The 20745-nt window shown below is 35.4% G+C and overlaps 2 protein-coding genes across 2 annotated transcripts; one reads left to right on the top strand and one right to left on the bottom strand.

The window, feature by feature from the left end:
• Positions 1–619: 619 nt before the first annotated feature.
• LOC130966972 (uncharacterized) lies at positions 620–1324 on the bottom strand. Its single transcript, XM_057891794.1, has one exon. It carries the CDS (start codon positions 1322–1324, stop codon positions 620–622), a length of 705 nt encoding a protein of 234 aa, XP_057747777.1.
• A 3436-nt stretch (positions 1325–4760) lies between these two features.
• On the top strand, positions 4761–6734 carry LOC130969923 (polyphenol oxidase A1, chloroplastic-like). Its single transcript, XM_057895842.1, has one exon. The coding sequence runs from the start codon at positions 4855–4857 to the stop codon at positions 6568–6570; it is 1716 nt and encodes a 571-aa protein (XP_057751825.1). The 5' UTR covers positions 4761–4854; the 3' UTR covers positions 6571–6734.
• The last annotated feature ends 14011 nt before the right edge of the window (positions 6735–20745 follow it).

The raw sequence follows: 20745 nt of genomic DNA, 5'->3' as shown, positions 1-20745 counted from the left end.
AGCTGAGAATTCGTTGATGGTTTTTCTTCCTAAAATAATGTTGTAGGCTGTGGAATCTCTGAGGACTACGAAGTCCGCCATTACCAACCTCCTAGCGTCACCAGCTCCTAGGCAGATTGGGAGTGAGATTCTCCCGTTAGGTTTAATGTAGTTATCGCCTAGCCCCATGACACCGTGTTGGTGAGTCTTGAGGTCGAACTCCCTGAGTCCCATAGCGTCAAACACGTTTCTGAACAAGATATTGGAATCAGCTCCAGTATCGACGAGGATTCGCCTGACCAATCCGGTCCCAACCATTGCCGTGATCACCATGGGAGGGTTCTCAGGGAGGTCATGGAACCACTGGTCTTCTGGGCCGAAGGATATCATGGGAGGTCCTCCATTTGAGGTGGTAGGACCTCCCGTTGAGATGGAGAAGATCCGGGTATCTTTCTTTGCTGCTGATTTAGATTTGGGGGGTATCACGTTTGACCACGACATTAACCACAAAAGTTGGGGGGTTATCAGTGGTCCCTGTGTGACCAAAACCTTTGTGATAATCGCAGTACAGGCTTTTGTTGCCCCCCGTTTTATCTTTCAATGGCCTAGGCCTGGACAGGATTCTCTTGTCCGCGATTTGCTAGTAAACTTTCACTATGGGCGCCGTGAGTGGCGTGTAGTTTGTAAGTCTTCCCACCCGTGGGGGCTGTTTGTGTTGCTTGGCTGGGGTTCCGTCCCTGAGGGTCTCCTTATATCTATCGACCTGGGGAGCCTGCCGAGTTGGGGGGTTAGGGAGCTGCCGCTTATTGGCTACTACAACCTGACTGACCTCTTCATCGTTTATGTATTCTTTGGCCACGCTTTGAATTTCCTGCATAGTCCATACAGGCTTAGTTGTGAGGTACTTCCTAAAGTCCTCGTTTAGCAGGCCGTTTGTTAAGCAAAAACTAGCGACTGAGTCCGTGAGGCCGTCGATTTCCAAGCATTTGTCGTTAAACCTGTCCAGAAACTTTTTGGTTGGTTTCCCTGGTTTCTGGGTGACCCCCAGCAAGTTAATTGGGTGCTTTGCCTTGGTTATGCGTGTCGTGAATCGAGCCAGAAAGCTTTGGGATATGTTCGCGAAGGTCGTAACGCACCCTTGTGGGAGGGCGTTGAACCATCGGATTGCCGGGCTGGCCAGCATCACCGGGAATGCTCGGCATCTGACTGCATTGCCTACTCCTTCCAAGTTCATCCTTGCTTCAAAAGCTGTTAGGTGCTCCTGGGGATCCTTGGTCCTGTCGTACTCAAAATTCTTCCGAAGCCGGACCTTGAGGATTGAGGGATGGAAGGGGGTGGCCCCCATGATTATGGGTTCTTGCTATTTCTTAGCCTTTCCTCTATGGGATTCCCCGCGGCCCTCGGACCTACCTTGGTAAGGTCGGGAAGTCACCTGCGTGTGTGCCTCGTCGTGCTTGGTTGGACTTCTTTCTCGGCTTTCTAGCCTTCGGGAGGGAGAGCGGGTGCGGGTTTGAGATCGGCTGGCGTCGTCGCGGGAGTGGCTAACGTCTCCATGGGATCGGCTCCTCGTGCCAACTCCCGTTCTAGGTTTTGCACTCTGTGTCTGAACTCCTGCATGATCTTGGCGTTATCGGCTCCTGTCCCCCCAAAGGGGCGCCTTTCGGGGGGGGGGGGGTTTGGTGTAAATCTGCTGGTTAGGCTGAACGGAGGGACGAGGGTACTCAGCGGTACGGGCCGATGAGCTTAGCTTACTCAGGCGAGCCCCTCCTCCTTCGCGAAGCTCCTCTGACGTAAGAAGTCGCTCCATATCTACAGGTTCTCTACAGACAGCGCCAATATTCGTTACCTGAGGACCTCGGGTTCTCAATGTGTCGGGTGGTTATGATGAGGGAGACGAGCGATATCCTGGCTGACTTGGAGTTAGGTTGGACGCGTGCTGACGACACCGGAGGAGGTGTGAAGTGTGGGGGATGGCCACCTGCAAGGACACTTCGACAATTAAGTCAGTGTCCGTACGATGCGATAGCCGAATTAGGTAAGAATGTTACGTACCTCAAGGGGAAAGCTGACCTCTCCCCTTTTATACTGCGTGGGGCGTGCCCTGAGAATGACCTAGCCCACTGCCCAAGAAGCTTCTATGAGCTGTCGCAATCCACGTGGGAAGGGCAGGTCGTTCCGGACCCCGGATCAAGACTTCGAGTCATGATCCGAAGGTGCCGACTCGACCGGTGTCTTGGGCTATACGGATGGCAGGTCGGGTAGGTCTTGGGTCGAGCGTTCTAAGACCCGACCCACCAGGCTCTCCTTCATGGGATGCCTTGAGCCCGAATGGTGTTCCAACTCGTTGGCTAGTGGGTTAGACTTAACAGTCCGTAATAGATTTAATATTTTGTTGTATTTACTATAGTAAATTATGGTAATAAGATGTACAAATGTATTGATTAGAATCTTATACCTACTAAATCATTACAGGGTACGGTGTAAAGATTTAATTTAGGGTTTCAAAACTACATTTTGTTAAATCATAGTAGAATAATACTATATATATATATATATATATATAACAAAAGACAATTTTAAAAATTAACATAATATTAATTTTTAAATAATTTATTTACATGCAAGTGAATCAACAAGTCATATTCAGTTTTTTTAAATTGACGGTAAGATTTAGATATAAGAACTCTTGTAAACTCTAAAAAATTAAAAAATTAACTGAACATTAATAATTTAATATAGAGTATCATAATTAAATTGGCCATATAATTAAGGAGAACCTAATAGAAAAGAGAAATAGAAGAGGTGGATGACTGAGTTCTTTGTGATTATTTGAAACGTCTGGTTAAAACGCAATAATAGAATTTTAAACAATATAGAAATAACTGTTGATGTCATATAGAACATGACGTTTTTAAACTACAAAGAATGAATTGATATTAATCCTACTAGTTGTTGATAACAATGCCAAAAATGACATATAATTATTAACCTTGTGTTTAGATTTGTTTTGTATCTGTCTGTTTTATGCTCTACTCTCATATGTCGAGCGAGCTTCATTTGTTTCAAAAAAAGATTAAAAAAAATTTTAGAATTTAATTTTTATACTATTAGTGTATAGATAATTTATCATATATTATTATATCAATAAAAATAATTAATTTTAAATTTATTATTTAAAATATCATTTAAACGAATAAATTTAATTAAATTATTGTATAAAATCCGTTCCATCAAAATCAAATTCTAATAACTAATAGATAATTAATAAAAAAATTCACATATCTAAAATTAAAAAAAAAATCTACATTTAAACTTCATATTAAGTTCTCATTAGTTGTTTTTTTTCTTTGTTTTTTATCCTAACCAAGTGTTTTAAACGATATTTTTAATTTATTACATGATTTTTTATTTTCTTTTTTTTTACAGGCAAAAATTCATGTGAAGTTATGTTTATGCGAAGTTGTTAATTGAAAATTATTAAATAATTTTAATTTATATATTTAACTAAATTATTATCTAACTGTTAATGTTGCAAGTGCGAGAAGTGTTGAAGTTAGTCCCACATCAAATAAAGTAAGAAAGAGTGAAGAGTTTATAAGATGAGAGACCCATCAACTTATTATTTTAAGGTTTTGAATTGGATGTGGTGTCTTCTCATTCCTGAAGTCTCCCGATCCCAATACTAACAACTCTCAACTATTAATTTTACATATTCCTTCCCAAAATCTCCTGATTCCAATACTAACAACTCTTAGCTATTAATTTTACGTAATAACATGATATCAAACATCATTTTTATTCTATAATAGTTTTTATTGTTAAAAGAAAAATATAAATAATTGTTTTACTGTTTTTTATATTCGTAATCAAAGTCAAATATTTGTATTTTTTTGGATATTAAAAAATGAAGCGAATAAATCTTTTTATTAGAACACATAAATCTTTTTATTAATTCAATAGAATAATTTAGTTACGCGTCTGATCTTATTCTTTTTAAAAAGTTTATTTTTTCACATAACAAATAGTGAAAACTTATGTGTTCTCTTTCTTATTATAAAGTGTAGTACCCCACACTAATTGCCATCATATGGTTATCCAGTAGAGTGATAACCAATTAATCAATAATTTAAGAAAAGGATGTCTCACAATCAATATATCGCATAATAAAGTGCACAGTGCAGTGGATGGAGTAGTCATGCAGAGTAGTGGATGGAAAATATTCAATGATATCTTCCTGACTTGTAATTCTTTTAAACAAACAACTTCTAATTTTTATAAAAGAAAAAAAAGAATTATTTGCTTTTTAATGTTAAAAAATATTTAGTGATTGCGCCAAGTCGTGTAGAGCAAAGAGAAAGAAAAGAATATAACCTAAGGAAAAGTATAAACGTCTAAGTCGAGTCTCGAGTATATTTGGCCCGTTATGTCTGCTTCGCATATGGTGCCTAATTTGCTCTCAAACCAAATATAGTATTATATTCTCACAAAAAGTGTGATATATACTCAAATGAAAATTCAAGTGCAGTCGACTTTACATAAAATTAATAACAAAGAATTATTAAATAATTTAACTAATTTGATTAAATTTTCATCTAACAACTCTAAACTATCAATTTCAGATAAAATAGCCTCTACCTGAATTTTTACTGTATACTAATTATAGTCTTAAGTATTTTGTGGATGGATTGTAATATGTTGAAAACTATCCAATTCATTTGAAGGGAGAAAAAAAAGTGCAAGGCAACGTGACTGTTCACATTATGTATTCAAACTCATGCACAAAATCACAGTGCATGTACCGCTATAAAAAGACTCAACACTTTTCACACTTGTTCGTCCCAAACCAAGTAACACATATACACCATCATCAGAATCATGGCTTCAATATCTCCTCTCTCTTTTGTGTCCAGTGTGAACGCCTCAGCCATCAAGACCTCCTCCTCTTCTTTGTTCCCTAAAGGCCGGCAGAGCCACGTGGCAGCCACGAAGGTGTCTTGCAATGCCTCGAACGAAGAGGCATCAAACGGCATTGCCCATGGGAACAGGAGAGATGTTCTTATTGGTCTTGGAGGGCTGGCCGGTGCCGCAGGCTTTGCCTACAACCCTTTCGCCTTTGCGGCACCGGTTGCACCGGATCTCCAAGCCTGTGGGCTACCAACCCTGCCGGCGGGCGCCAAACCCGTCAAGTGTTGCCCTCCTGCTTCCACAAAGATCATAGATTTTGAGTTCCCAAAAAACCAACCCTTAAGGGTTCGGAAACCGGCTCATAAGGTTACCGGTGACGATCTGGTCAAGTACAAGGAAGCCATAAAGGCCATGAGAGAGCTTCCAGACGATGACCCTCGCAGCTTCACCCAACAAGCCGCCATTCATTGCGCTTACTGCCACAACTCGTATCACCAAGTTGGCTTCCCTGACAAGGATCTCCAGGTCCATTACTCGTGGATTTTCCTTCCTTTTCACCGTTGGTACCTTTACTTCTATGAGAGGATCTTGGGAAGCTTGATCAACGATCCAACCTTTGCATTGCCCTTCTGGAACTGGGATCACCCTGACGGCATGGAAATTCCTTCCATTTTCACTGACAGAAGATCATCGCTCTATGACCCACTCAGAAACGCAAACCATCAACCGCCGGTTCTCGTCGATCTCAGTTGGAACAGGAACGGCCCTGACACCAGCGGTGACGTCGACGCTAACCTCAGTTTGATGTACACAAACTTCGTCGAAGTGAAGGCGCCGTTGAACTTCTTCGGCAATGCTTTCCGTGCCGGCGACACGCCTTACACCGTGAAAACCGGTGCCGGAACTTGCGAGAGCGTGCACAACACGCTCCACACTTGGAGTGGGGATAGAACCCAGCCAAACGGGGAGGACATGGGGTCCCTCTACTCTGCTGGTAGGGATCCTCTCTTCTACTGTCACCATTCCAATGTCGATAGAATGTGGAATCTGTGGAAATCTTTCGGTAACAAAGACATTACCGACCCTGACTTTCTGGAATCAAATTTTCTGTTCTATGACGAGAATAAGAACTTGGTGCGCGTGAAGACCAAAGATTGCCTTGACTCCGTGAAGCTTGGGTATGATTTCGAGAAGGTTCCCATTCCGTGGGCGAAAACGAAGCCGAAAGCGCGTAGGACGAAAGCTGAAAGGGCGCAGAAGCCGTTGACGACGAAGAGCGTTGACTTGCCGTTAACTCTGGAGGAGAATAAGCTCGTGAGCACGGTGGTGAAGAGGCCGAGGAGATCCAGGAGCAGGAAGGAGAAGGATGAGAGAGAGGAGACTCTGGTTTTAGAGATTGAGTTTGATCGGAGGAAGCCTATAAAGTTCGATGTGTTGCTGAACGAAGAAGAGGATGCGCAGTTTGCTACGCCAAAGAACAGAGAGTTTGCTGGAAGCTTCGTGAATGTGTCGCACACTCAGAAATCGAGTGCCCTGAAAACTGAACTGGCATTCAAGATCGGGATCACGGAGAAGCTGATCGATTTGGAAGCTGATGATGATGATAGCGTTGTCATCACTTTGGTTCCCCAATATGGTGATGGTGTCATTGTTAAGGGCATCAAGATCGACTATGAAGATTGCTGAGCAACTTCATCCTTTCCGGTCGTACAATAATAATTCCGTGGCTTTAATTATCACTTATATATGTTTAATGTACTGAGATCGATGCTTTATTTCTCACTACTATGGATTAGAGTCATGTGTTGTTTCGTTTCAACCACCAACTTTTCTTAATTAATTTCTCTTTATTTTGCTTCCATTATTATAATTTAAGTAAGGATATATACAGGTAAAATTAAAATTTTAGGGGTTGATCCCATAAACAATACTAATCTTCGCCAGGCCTGTATATATATGTACTATCATAAAGATAATCATATCCCTAATACAACTAACTATATTTGGAATAATCGTCTTATTATATAAAATTATCACAGAACGTGAAAAAGCTATTGAATATATAGGTTAAAAGGTCTTTACCACATACCTAGCTAGTTAGATTACGCAAAAGAAACTGGGAAAAATGAAGCAATATATCATTGTTTCAACCCAGCTCAATCTATGAGTATAGTATTTATATGTGAGTAATTAAATTATATATATATATATATATATATATATATATATATCTTCTAGATACTCTGGCTTTTTAAAAGTAGAGTTTTTTACTTTTTCAAAAGTAGCGCTTTTTAAAAGTTTCGTAAATAAATTAAAAATAATTTTAATAAGTTTAAATAATTATAATATATTTAATAAAATAATTTTTAAAATTTAAAAATATGATAATAGACATTAATATAAAAATTAAATTTAGATATTAATTAATATAAAAAATTATATTAAATTTTTTAATTTTAATAAATATAAATCAATTAAAAATTTTTTTTCTGTGTTTTTAAAAATATTTTTAATTTTTAAAACTATAAACATAAATACATGAACTTTTTATTTACCAAACGCGCAAAAGCAAGTTTATTTCTATGTTTGGTATTATACAATGTAAAAAGAACAGTGCCACCATATACTCAAAGAAAGATTTTATATTTTTTGAACTCGCATTCAGCCAAGCCAATTTACACCACCCCAAAAATCGAAAACGGGTAATTAATTTAAAACTTATTAATATATTTTGAACTAATTTTTAAAATAGAGATAAAATTGAAAATAATCCATATATACTAAATTAAAATTCTAAAATAATAAATATACGACTTAGCTAAAAATTTTCTCTTGAATGCATTAGCTTGAGGATAAATGGCTAGCCGGATTGGCCAGAAAGATAAAGCACGTGACTTTTATTTTATTTTGACAGCAACACGACCTTGTTAACATGAAATATCTTGAGAGATTCTTAGGCACACCGGCGACTGAATTCATTCGTCAGTGACGACAACATCAAATAAATGTGATCCCGGAAGAAAGAAGATCTGAAAATGCTTGAGGTACGTATATTCCTTAATTTTGTTTTTATTCAATTTAATTCACAATATACTGAATTAGTAACTATAATAATTAACCAAGTTTATTTATTTATTTATTTTTATTAGAAACAAGCCATTATAAATTTATAAAATAATATATATTATATTAATATTATTAGAAAAATATTAAAATAGTCATTGAAAATTATATCAAACTAAAATAATTTCGAAAAATATAAATGATAAACAAATTTTAAAAAATTTAAAAACATAATGAAAATAATCAGATATTAGAATTATATTTTTTAAAAATAAAAATTTAGTGATTGAATTTTTTTAAGAAAAAAATTCTACACCAACCAAAGGCGGAGTTAGATAAAATATTATAGGAGAACAAAAAATATTTATACAATAAATTAAGACTAAAATAAAATTAAAAAAAAAAGTTAAACTAAAATTTATATATAATTTACACGTGAAAAATTAAAATTAGGGAGTATCGTCCTTTTTCTATCACCTGGCTCCGTCTCTGACACCAACTCTTCAGATTGGATTCTCCCTGAATCATCCGACAACTTAAGAAATAATTTATTATTTATTACGTATTTTCATATTTTTTAGGGCAATTTACCTAAATAAATAAATTGGGTGAAAGCTTTACTCATACACAAAACAGAAATCCCTTACGTACATGTACATTTTCACACTTCTATGTAAACCGTGGGAAGCTACCACGGTTTCTGATTTTAACATAAACCGTGGCAAGCTTCCACGGTTTATGAAGGAGGAATTTTTATCATAAACCATTTATTTTTAGATGTTTGATTGCATCAATGTGGTATCATTTAGACTGCGCATGATAATTGTGACAGAATACATGTATATAATAGAAGCTCAATCTGCTTAAACTATCAAATACATAGCAGATAACATATTAGACAATTCTCAAACCTTTTTAACCATCAAATACATGGCAGATAATAAATTATAGAAGTCTGAAATACATAAGGCTAAATAGCATGCGAAGAACATAAACTAACATAGTTCCTACCAGACATGACAATATGACATAACTAATCAGAATCCTCAATGGTATCACTGTCATCATCGTCGAACTGACCGAGCAGGTGACCTCCGGTGCCACACAATGGAGGACGCCTCACCCTCCTAGGTCTCTGCTCTGCCGCTGGTCCTGATGGCTGTGCGGAAACGCCGCTGAATGCTGAGGCTGGGGTCCCTCCTAATGGGATCCATGGGTCAGTCGGAGATGCTGCAGGCTCGTTGAGGTCAACGGCCAACTGAGGAAAAACATCGTCAGTCTGTGGCTGCGGATCAGCAAACTGGGACTGGTCGTCAGGCATCTGTGGCCTATAATGGGTCCCATCATCATCCATGAGCATGTCTGCTATATCCCTATAGAACTCTGACTCAGTAACAGGATCATCGATATCCATCCCAACAGCCGCGATGGTATACCCAGCAAACGCATGTGGGGCGACATTCTCAAAGAGCTGAGAGCTACTACCTACATCGTAGGTCGGCTGATCCATAGCTGAGACTGAACCAACTACATCCTCACCAACACCATGCTGAGTGCCCTGATCATCAACGGAAGGTACTCTACCTCGAGCCCCTCCACGGCCGTCCCGCCCTTCCTGTCGTCTGCCTCTACGTCGAGGAACACGATAATCCGTCGCATCTCCATGATCAGCTCTAGGGATGTCCTCCTCCAAACGGTCAGCCAGCTCTCGCCACTCTCGATCCGTGGTACGGGTGCCTATACGCCGACACCGATCTACTCGCTTGTTATCTGGTCTGTCATAAACGTGCACTCTAGGAGGTGCCTGCGACGACCCTCTGTGACGAGCCTCCTCAGTCAACACAATCGGTCTAGGATCCTGAAATGCAACATCTAGGGATAGGAATCTGTGCGCCACACAGCACCACCACTCCAGGTAGTCTGATGATGGACCGGGATCAAGGATTCGATCGACCCAGATGACTGAATGAAGCCGGTTCTCCCAATGCTGATGCCACTCCCGATAATACGTGGGGAAACACCTGTCCCCACCCCTGCCATCCTTCGCATGTAGCCAATCTATGTTCAGAGCTAGCTCAGGGAGATGCTGAAGACCGCCAAACTGTGGTAGAACCCGGTCGACCTGATGCCACTCAATCGCAGCAAAATATATCAGGCTAGTGATGGCCGTCCATAGGCTACGGTGCTCGTCAGCTAGTATCTCCAGGTGAATAACAGCACCAACCTCGGCAGAAGAATAAGGCTCCCACACAAACTGTATCAAAATAGTAAGGGTTTCGTCAGACCACGACACTTAACATAAACCACTGAAACTAAGAGCAATAACTAAATGACTCACATCGTGGACACGCAATCGATCCAAAGAAAGGCGTGCATACACTAATCTTTGATCCCCTGGATCGTTCCTCGGCAGAAACGTAGCACACCTACAATTTTAATTGAAATCATGTCATAACTAGAAATAACACATAATGTTGAACAACTTGTGAACCGAAAATAATAAATCGTACCTGGAGGCAAGAGGAAACCCAAATACATCAAACCCACTAGGCCTCAACGTGGGAAACCTCCAGAAAATCCAAGACTGTAGAAGCTGTAGCGGCCCGGCCAAGTTAACAACGTTTCTGTTCGTCCCACGACAAAGACATCTATACAACCAGGCCAGTGCAGCCGAACCCCAGCTATATTTGCCCAAGTCGTCCAACGATGCCAAATAAGGCAACCAACGAAGGTGGACCCGATTTGCATTTTTGTTTGCAAACAGCTGAGACGACAATAGCATCAGAATATAAGCACGTGCATATATACGCACGGTCTCATCAGTAGCATTTGCTGGGAGAACCCGGAACCTCTCATGGAACCATGTGTAGCACACTGTCATCTGCTTTACTTTACTCTGCAGAGGTAACTCCCCAAACAACTCGCGGAACCACACCCATGCTGGTCTACCGTACTCCATCAGATTCTCAAACTCAGTCAGGCACCCGCTGACGAGCTCACCATCGATCGGCAAACCCAGCTGATATGCCACATCTTGCAAAGTAATACTGCACTCACCAAAGGGCATATGGAAGGTGTGCATCTCAAGACGCCACCGCTCAATAAATGCGCTAAGGAGAGGCTTATCAACTCAGAACCACTGGCTGTTCAGCCTAACCAAATGATACAAGCTTGCCGTCTCCAGGTAGGGTATAATCCGGTCGTGTAAGGGCATATTCTATTGTCTCCTAACACCGCTAATCACCCTAGCAGGCTGCAAAATGTGGGCAATAAAATCCCTCAACATACGACCATTACTAATAACATCAGACGTAATTTATAAAAAATTATTACAAGCCTCACATTGTTTTTCTTAATTCCCTAATTATAGCAATAACAGTGATTATAATAATAAGCGGTCCAATACTAACAAAATCTAAGAGTAACAATAATAACTACCATTATCGGAAAAGAGGACAACAATAATAATAATAACAATAAAACTACTAATACTATGCACTCAGAATAACAACAAAAATTAAATGTAAAAAAATAATTCTACTAAGAATAACCATAATAATATCAATATTTATATAACTAGTAATAATAATAATAATAATAACTAACCTCGGCGTCGATGTATCCAGCCACGTGAGCGACGCCATTTAGTTGGTACAAGCGATCCTCATCCTCCATGCTCCACCAACTAAACCTCTTTCCAACTTTCTTTACTTTCCACAGATTCTCTCAAACCAACAACCCCCAAATTTTGCCTTGTGTCACAAATGATCCGTGAGAAGCTTCAGCGGATTATATATTTATAGACCATCACACGTAAACCGTGGTAACCCATAGCGGTTTACGTTCACGTCAAACTCTTCATAAACCGTGGGAGCTTGCCACGGTTTATGCTTAGCTTTCTCTTTTCGTAAACCGTTGGAGCTTGTCACGGTTTACACACAAACCACAAATACCATAATCTGTGGTAGCTTGTCACGGTTTATGTTAAAATCAGAAACCGTAATAGCTTCCCACGGTTTACATAAAAGTGTGAAAATATACATGTACATAAGAAATTTTTGTTTTGTGTATTTGAGTAAAATTTTCACCCAATTTATTTATTTGAGTAAATTGTTCTATTTTTTATAAATTTATTTATCGTCCTATTTTAGATTTTTTTTTCAATGATACGAAGTTTTAGATACTCATTTTAATAGATTATTTTTTAAAAAATATTATATTGAGGTTGTTTCTTAATCACAGAAAAATTCAAACATATACCTTATATTGAAAAACATGTCAGAATCGAAAGATTTTTTCTGTAACCAAATCCTGGCTGAGGGGGCCACAACATACTCTTTGCTTCATTATTTTAATAACAATTTCCGATATAAGTGATGTGGAGAATTTGTCTCCCGTTAAGTTGTATTAGAATTTAAATTTCAAGAGTGAAACATATAGAACTCATTGTAACGAGTGTCAGTTGGCTTATTTTTTTGGTTATAGAAGGAAAAATAGTGATATATTTTTGGAGGATGTTTGGTAATTAATAATTTTTTTAATAATATAAATAATTATCAATAAAATTAAAATATATTATATTTTTATATTATTTATTTAAATTTTAATATTAGAATAATTATTGCCACATCTAGTGAAATGAATATTTAATATATTCATTATTTATATTGTTTAATATTTTTATTGTTTACATGTACTTTTTTATATTTTAACATCGAAATTTTTTGTGTTTTTTAAAAGAATTTTGTTAGATAGATAATAGTTTTTGTAAATAATGTGAATAATAGATTATAAAATTGGCCCAATAAAATAAAAATACACTACACTCTAGATTACCTATCTAAATTTTAATATTAGGATAATCATTCGCATACCTAGTAAATTGAACATCTAATATATCTATTGTTCACATTGTTTAGTATTTTTATTGTTTATCAATATTTTTTTTAAAAATTGTGAAAAGTACACAAATTAGAATGTTCAATTTCTGTATCTCAAATTTTTTAATTTTTTTAACACAAATCACATAATCTGATTTGTGTATCTCTATAAATTAAAAATCTAATTTCTGTATCCCTAATAAATTAAATAGTTCAATTTTTATTTTGCTAATTAAACAATTTTATAATTAAAAATAATATCCTAACTATTCACATTTTTAAAAAATATCATTATCACTGTAATATTAAGTATAAAAAGTTCGTGAGTGTAGTGAGTGAGCGTGTAATGTAAGGAAAAAAAAAAGAATAATTCTATAGTGTTTATAAATTTTGTGTTTACATTATGTAAGCGTGAATGTTGAAACTTGTAAGATAAAATTCAGCATCACGGAAATGAAAGAGACATAACAGTCCAAGATTCCAAACTGAACTGGTACAATTATATAATATGCAAAATGCTAAAGTGAATCTAAAGCTATAATAATGTAGGCACGTGGGCTGACTGGCTGAGTACCATATAGTCATATACCAATCAATTTCTTATCCTATACCTATAGTAGAGAACTCACACGCCAAACAAATGTTTTTTAAAAAAATAGATAAACAATAAAAATATTAAATAATATGAATAATAAATATATTAAATATTTAATTTAATATGTATATAAATATTATTTTTAATTAAATAATTATTTTTTTATTTAAATAATAATTACATGTTTAATTTATTAAATATATAAATAATTATTTTAATATTAAAATTTAAAAAATAATTTAAAAATTAAGTATTTTTTATTTTATTAAATTAATTTTAAAATATATTATTTACATTATTTACAAAATTTATAGTCACTTAACAAAATCGCACACACCCCACGACTAAAAAAAAACTCGCTACACCAAATGTATATATTACCAGCTGTAGATCCTCAAATGCAACGTTATTTTGCTGTTTTGTAAATTTCAAAGATTACCTCCAGGCAGAAGTTCTATTATTTGCCATGATAAATTTTCGAATATTACTTTGAATAATGTTTGTATAAAATTTAAACAAAATTTAAAATGTTTGAAAGATTTTAAAAGATTCTAAAATTGCTTCGAAGGTCCTAAAAAATTTTCTAAAAAGCTCTTGAATGTTTTAGAGCATTCTAGTTAAAAATGTTGGGCTAGCCATGGAAAACTGAAGAATCAAGTGAGAAAATATAAGATGTGAAAATACTATATCCAATTCAAAATTTTAAGATAGTAAATTAATGGGTCTTTCATCTTATAAATTCATCATTCTTCCTTGTTTTTCTTTGATGTGGGACTAACTTCAACACTCCTCTCTAAGTCTTTCACCACATATGAGTATTCGTCCATGTAAGTTAATGGGTTTCTCATATTATAAACTCCCCGCTCTTCCTTTCTTTCTTTGATGTGGGACTACTAACTCCTCACACTTGCAACATTAACAATCTCTCCTTCAAGTGTGAGCCTCCACATCAAGTATCAACTCTCTTCTAACTCCTCCACCACGAATATTCGTCCATCACACCGCCGCACTACACCGCGGAACACGCCGTTCGGACCACCTCTGTGAGAAAGACTTTTGATGTTTCACCTTGAATACTCCTTAAACCAGACCGATTAACCATCGGCTCTAATACCACTTGTTGGGCTACCGTGGAGAGCTCTCGACTATCGGAGAGATTTCGGGAAGAAATTAAGCGAGAGAATATAAGATGAGAATACACCACATCCAACTAAGATTTTGAGTTGGATGTGGTGTCTTCTCATCTTATATTCTCTCATTTGATTCCTCTCCGAAGTCTCTCCAATGATCGAAAACTCTTCACTGTTGACCCAACAAAAAAGATGTAGATGTGTGTAAAATACTCCACAAGTGTGAAAAGTGGTATAGAGGAATTTTAAAATGTTTGGAGAAATGTGAATAGACTATTTATAAAGATGATAATTTTGAGTTTGAGTGTATAAATCATTTATAATAAATATTTGTGTATGTAATGATGAAGTATTTTTTTTCTACCAAAACTTGTTTTTTTTTATCTTCTGTTCTTAATTTTTTTTGTTAAGTGTTAAAGGTTAGATTAACTTAGTTTCAATTTAAAAGGGTGAGTAAATCCAAATGTTAAGACAGCTAAATGTATGTTGAAGACCTTATTAATTAACATATTTTATTTTTCCAAGTGGAACTCGTTATATATTTGCAAATTTCAATTGAAAGTTGGTATTTGACAATTACATGGTGCGATTCTAAGGATACAAATTTTATTCCGGACCAGTAAGAGCCTGTATATAAATAATACTCGTGATAAGATTATGGTACCAGAAAAACTTTATAGAAACAGTAGATTAAATGGAAATTAAACTAAATTAAATATACATTTAAGAGAAACTCACATGAAAATGATTTTACGGAAAAAATGTAAGCTCAATGATTAACACATGGCATATTGTGATTTAACAAAAAATATCAATCTTTTAAGAACAATTCATTTGAATCGAACCAAATTATTTTTTTTATTTTATATTACAATTAAATTGCTCCGTAATTTTGTTTTTTGTTTTTTTTTGTCTTGAATTGCCCTTTAATTAAACTATAATATAACATGTATCTACAATTTTTTTTGCTTATGGTATTTTTCAATCTAATAAATTAATAATTAATTTGTCACAAATCTAAACTCTATTTATTTCATTTAAGAATTTATCACTGACCAATGAATTACTGCATACATAAAATGATATTCAAACTTCTAATATTTGTTTAAGTAAAAAAGTAAATAAGAGTGAAAACAGGCAAATTGGACTTTACTTTTACCAGACCTCACCTGTCATGTAGTTAATTGGCCTGAGCCTCACTTGCAACCTGCTATAAACTCTTTATAAAATACTAGGCTTTGCATAGCCTGACCTGACTTGAAACTTGTTAAAAGGCCTGATAATTTTTTTTATAAAAATAAAAATATTATTTAAAAAAATAATTTTTTTAATAAAAATATTTATATGTAATATGTCATATTTATTATTTATAAAAAATTTTAATCTTTCAAAGTATTTAAAATATACAAAAATATTTATAATAAAATATAATAAATTTAAAATATCTCATAATTTTGTTAATAATAAAAATTATTTATATATTTTATATTTTAACAGGTTCAGGTAGACTTGACAGGTCAATAAAGTTAATTAGTGAACTTGGAACTGATTATTAATATATTAAGACTTTTAAAAGAACATGAGTCTATTTTATAACAGATAGGGTAAGACCAGGCCAAACATAGGCCAGACTACAGGCCTCACAACTTTATTTAAAAAAAATTTAATCATCTTTACCTGAGTAATTACCACAATATCCTATAACAGCTAATGATAGAAAAATTGTCTTTTTTTTGTCAGTAAATTAGACAATCTCCAATTCTAAGTACATAATATATTCACATATTTTTTACACTTTTATTACATTTTTTGTCAATTGCAATTTTTAGAGTTTAAATCCTAGATTTTTGAGACGAAAAAAAGAGAGATATGCCATATAAGTTAAGGATCATTGTCACAAAAATCGTCTAAATGAACTCTATGTTGAAATGGGCCGGACCCATAGGCAGCCTCCTAATAATTGGCTTTATCTTTTTTTCTTTGTGTCAGAGATAATTGGTTTTATGCCATGGCTTTTGTAGTTTTGTTATAAGCAAAGAATATCGGAGGCTTGTATATATAGTGTACATTGTACGAGTGTACAGAGACCATTCAATGTGTAATGCAAATAAGCAACTGTGGCCATTGGCTAACCTCCAAATTTTATGGAGTACGTTGTCCACTCCGAAATCTTTTTCTTTTACCAAAGTTAGTGTTAACGTTATGAAATTACAAATTAGAGTAGCAGCGTGTTAGTAACCAGTAACTCACTCCTCACTCATATATGGTGGTGTAACTAATTATGGTTCGCTCGTATCTACTTAAATTAATCCATAATTAATTTTGATTTTTGAAGGAAGAAAAACGAGTAAAAAGTTATTTAATTACAATCATGTGTTGCGATTACGTCTTAAATTATAAAATAATATTAATTAAAAAAATATAAAATAATATATAATAATTTATTTAATAATTAATTTTTTGTGTATACTAATGTAAGATTCGCATTTCGTGCGGGTGTGCACTACTTCGATATTACATATTGTTGTATATTAATTCTCGGTAAAAGTATCAAATATATTACGCCATTCATTGATATAATCCAAATAATTTCGCTACATTATCAACAGTATTTTTGTCAACTTCTACCAACTTTTATTTATAATTGTGTTTAATAGAAGTATTTTTGCAGACGTGTCTAATAAAAATGTATTTTTTATGACTGTCTTTAATAGAAGTGTCTTTATAGATATATTTTCTGAATGTGTCTCTTCATATATGTGTTTAAAATATAATAAATAATTATTATTGACAATAAGTTGGTAGATAATATATTGGTACCTTATATTTTTCCTAATCCAAATAATATACTATGTACAGCTATTCGTCGGTAGAGGAATGCTTGCATAAAAAAATAAAATTTGTTAGATAGATAACGACTTTTGTAAACAATGTGAATAATGGATTTTAAAATTGATTCAATAAAGTAAAAAAAATACTCCACTCCAAATTACCTCTTAAACCTTAATGTTAGGATAACTATCTGCACACCTAGTGAATTGAACATCCAGTCATTATTAACTGTACATGAGTAAATCGAATCAAAAGAAATAATCATTCAATTAAAAGTAATGAACATAATCATCTGCATACCTATTAAATTGAATATCCAATATATCCATTGTTCATATTATTTAATATTCTCATTGTCTACCTATATTTAAAAAAAAATAGAATAAATTTAGTTAATTAGGTCACTGTATTTTGCAAACAAATTGTATTTAATATTGTAAAAAATATTTAGTAAGTAAAAAATATTAATTGGTAAACATTTATTAGAAAGATCTTATTATAAAAAAAGTGATCCATAGGGTTTAAAAGTGCTCTGCTAGAGTTTAATAGAGTAATCTAATTATGATCACCAAAAAGTGCCACAAGCAACCTGCGAGTGAGAGTACGAGTAATCAATTAAGATTTTACCTGGGAGAGCGAGTGTGAGTGATCAAGCAAGATTCAACTTATGAGTGATCAAGCAAAACTTAACCTGTGAGTGTGCGTGAACAATAAAGTTCCAAACAGTGAGAGTGAGAGTGAGTGATCAAGTCTTAAGATGGCAGCCAATGCTACTACAATAGAGGACAAAACTGGCAGAGAAGAAGAAGATGCAATAATCATAATCGATGAAGAAGATATACAAGTAGGAGTGAAAAGGTGTTCAAAAAATTTAATGGAAAGACTCTTGGCAGACAAAGTCTTTTACATTGGCACAATTGAACCTGCTATACAAGCAATATGGAGACATCCAAAGGGATTTAAAGTTGAGGACAAAGGAGAGAATATTTTCCAATTCTTTTGTGAAGAAAAAAAGATGTCGTCTAAAATGGTGGAAGGAGGACGAAGCCATAGAAAATGCATAATTTGTCAAAAGTCCCAATTTAGATTCAAATATGGGAATTACCGAAGCACTACAAAACAAAAAAAACTGGGACAAAAATTGGAGAATTCTCTTGGGGATGTCTTGGACGTTGACCTCTTCTATGTGAAAGGCAGGGAGAATTGTATTGTAAAAGTTCAAACTAGTCTCAACATTACAAAATCATTTAAGAAAACACTCAAGATTGCTGGCCACAATAAAAAGGTGTTGGAGGTCTCACTTAAATACGAAAGAATCGGTAACTTTTGTAACTATTATGGATACATAGGCCACAAAACACGAGGATGTACCACCAAGATTGAAGATTCAATTAGAGGAGAAGTTAAAGAAGAAAAATGGGGTGATTGGCTAAAATCTGACCAAGGAAAAAAAAGAGAAACAATGATGAGAGATAACGGGGATCAAAACACAGGTACAGGAGAAGAAAGTGGACATTCTAGTCCACAACAACCGATTTCAGTAAATCTCATCAACAACCTTTCTAATCTCTCAATGAAGTCTAAAGGAAGAAGAAACTGTGAAGGCGAGAATGAGGAGGTAGAGAGTAGCACTAATTCACAATCCCTTATTCTTGTTAAAGAATTTGCATGCTACAACCAAATTTCTGAGGTGATGCAAGAGATGTCCAATGAACGAATACAGGGAGAAAAAGAAAGTATAGAAGACCTACCAACAAACTTTGTTTTTGGGGCGACAGAATCAGAACAGCAATGGAATAAAAGGCCTATAATGAAATAATTGGCTAGAAGAAACTTCATAAAGGTGACAGGTGCTAAAAGAAGATCACAAGAACTCAGAATTCTAAGCAATCACAAGAAACAATGCCCAGAAAAAGAGGAGAATTTAATAGAGGGAGAAGGTGCCACCCCACAATTGGCACACGCATGTCCATGAAGATGATGATGTAGAACTGTCGGGGTTTCGAGAATCCCGTGACAGTTCACAACATGAAAGGGATTTGTAAATCCCATTCCCCTAAGGTAATGTTTTTATGTGAGACAAAAAATATTACGTTAGTAATTAAAGAGCATTGTGACAAGGCTGGTTTTAAGCAAATTTATTGTGTGGAGCCGAGGGGCACAGCAGGAGGCCTTGCTCTTGCTTGGAAGGACAATGTGGAGGTAACTATTTTGCACGCGGAAGACTACTTAATCCTTTTCACTTGGGAAGATCCAATTTTACAGAAAAGATGGAAAGTTGCAGCAGTACATTTGCACACCAATGAAAACACAAGAGCTGAACAATTCAAGAAAATACTAGATTCAAAGGGAGAAATAAATGAACATTTTTTGGCAATTGGTGACTTCAATGCAATCTCATATTTTCATGAGAAAGAAGGAGGGAGAATGAAATCGACTTCCTCTATTAACTCCTTCAATAGTTTCATTAACGAAGGTGAGATGGTTGAATTGGGATATGTAGGGAGGAAATTCACATGGAGCAATAGGCAATTCGAGGATCGTCTTATTCGTGAAAGACTAGACAGAGGCTTGGGGTCACTTTCCCTAAGAAACAGCTATCCGAGAGCTTTCTTTCATCATTTGGAGGATACAGGCTCAGATCACATTCCAATTATGCTAGTTTCTGATAGTGAGGTGAAAAGATCAAAAAGAACGATGGTGTGAAAGCGAGGAAGTAGCAAATATTGAAAAAAAAAACATGGCAAACTAGAATAGAAGGTCCCCAATGTTTAAACTGCAATGCAAGCTGAAAAGATGTAGACATATGTTGGTAGAGTGACAAAAATTCAGCATAAACAACTCCCAAAAACTCATAATAGAGCTAACAAATGGAGGTGGAAGAGAGACGGATAGACAAAAAATTCTGGAGCTAGAAGAAGAATTGACCAAGGCCTATACGATGGAAGAAAGATATTGGAAGGAGAAATCAAGAGTCAAATGGCTAAGATGGGGTGACCAGAATATAAAATTCTTCCATACAAAATTCTAGGACAGAATAAGAAAAAATAAAATTAACAAATTGCAAGATAGTCAAGGACAGTACAAATCACCGCCAAAAGAAATAGCTCAGATAGCCCAGGAATACTTTGAAAATCTCTTCACAACCTCAACCCCTAGAGATGCTAATATCGAACTTTGATCTATGGAAAAAAGGTGGATGAGGGCACAAATAGAAAACTTACAAGAAGAGTAATGGAGAAAGAGATCAAGACAACCACTTTTTCCATAAATCCCTTCTCGGCGCCAGGAGAAGATGGTTTCACAGCCAAATTTTTCCACCACTTTTGGGAGATAATTAAGATGGATGTAATTGATACAG

Source organism: Arachis stenosperma, chromosome 3 (genome assembly GCF_014773155.1).
Source record: "Arachis stenosperma cultivar V10309 chromosome 3, arast.V10309.gnm1.PFL2, whole genome shotgun sequence".
Lineage (NCBI taxonomy): Eukaryota > Viridiplantae > Streptophyta > Magnoliopsida > Fabales > Fabaceae > Arachis > Arachis stenosperma.
Note: the sequence above shows the minus strand (reverse complement) of the source record. Positions and strands in the feature narration are given on the sequence as shown.

Excerpts from the sequence above, each read along its gene's own strand:
- LOC130966972 (XM_057891794.1), bottom strand. The coding sequence starts at position 1,324 with ATGGGGGCCACCCCCTTCCATCCCTCAATCCTCAAGGTCCGGCTTCGG.
- LOC130969923 (XM_057895842.1), top strand. The coding sequence starts at position 4,855 with ATGGCTTCAATATCTCCTCTCTCTTTTGTGTCCAGTGTGAACGCCTCA.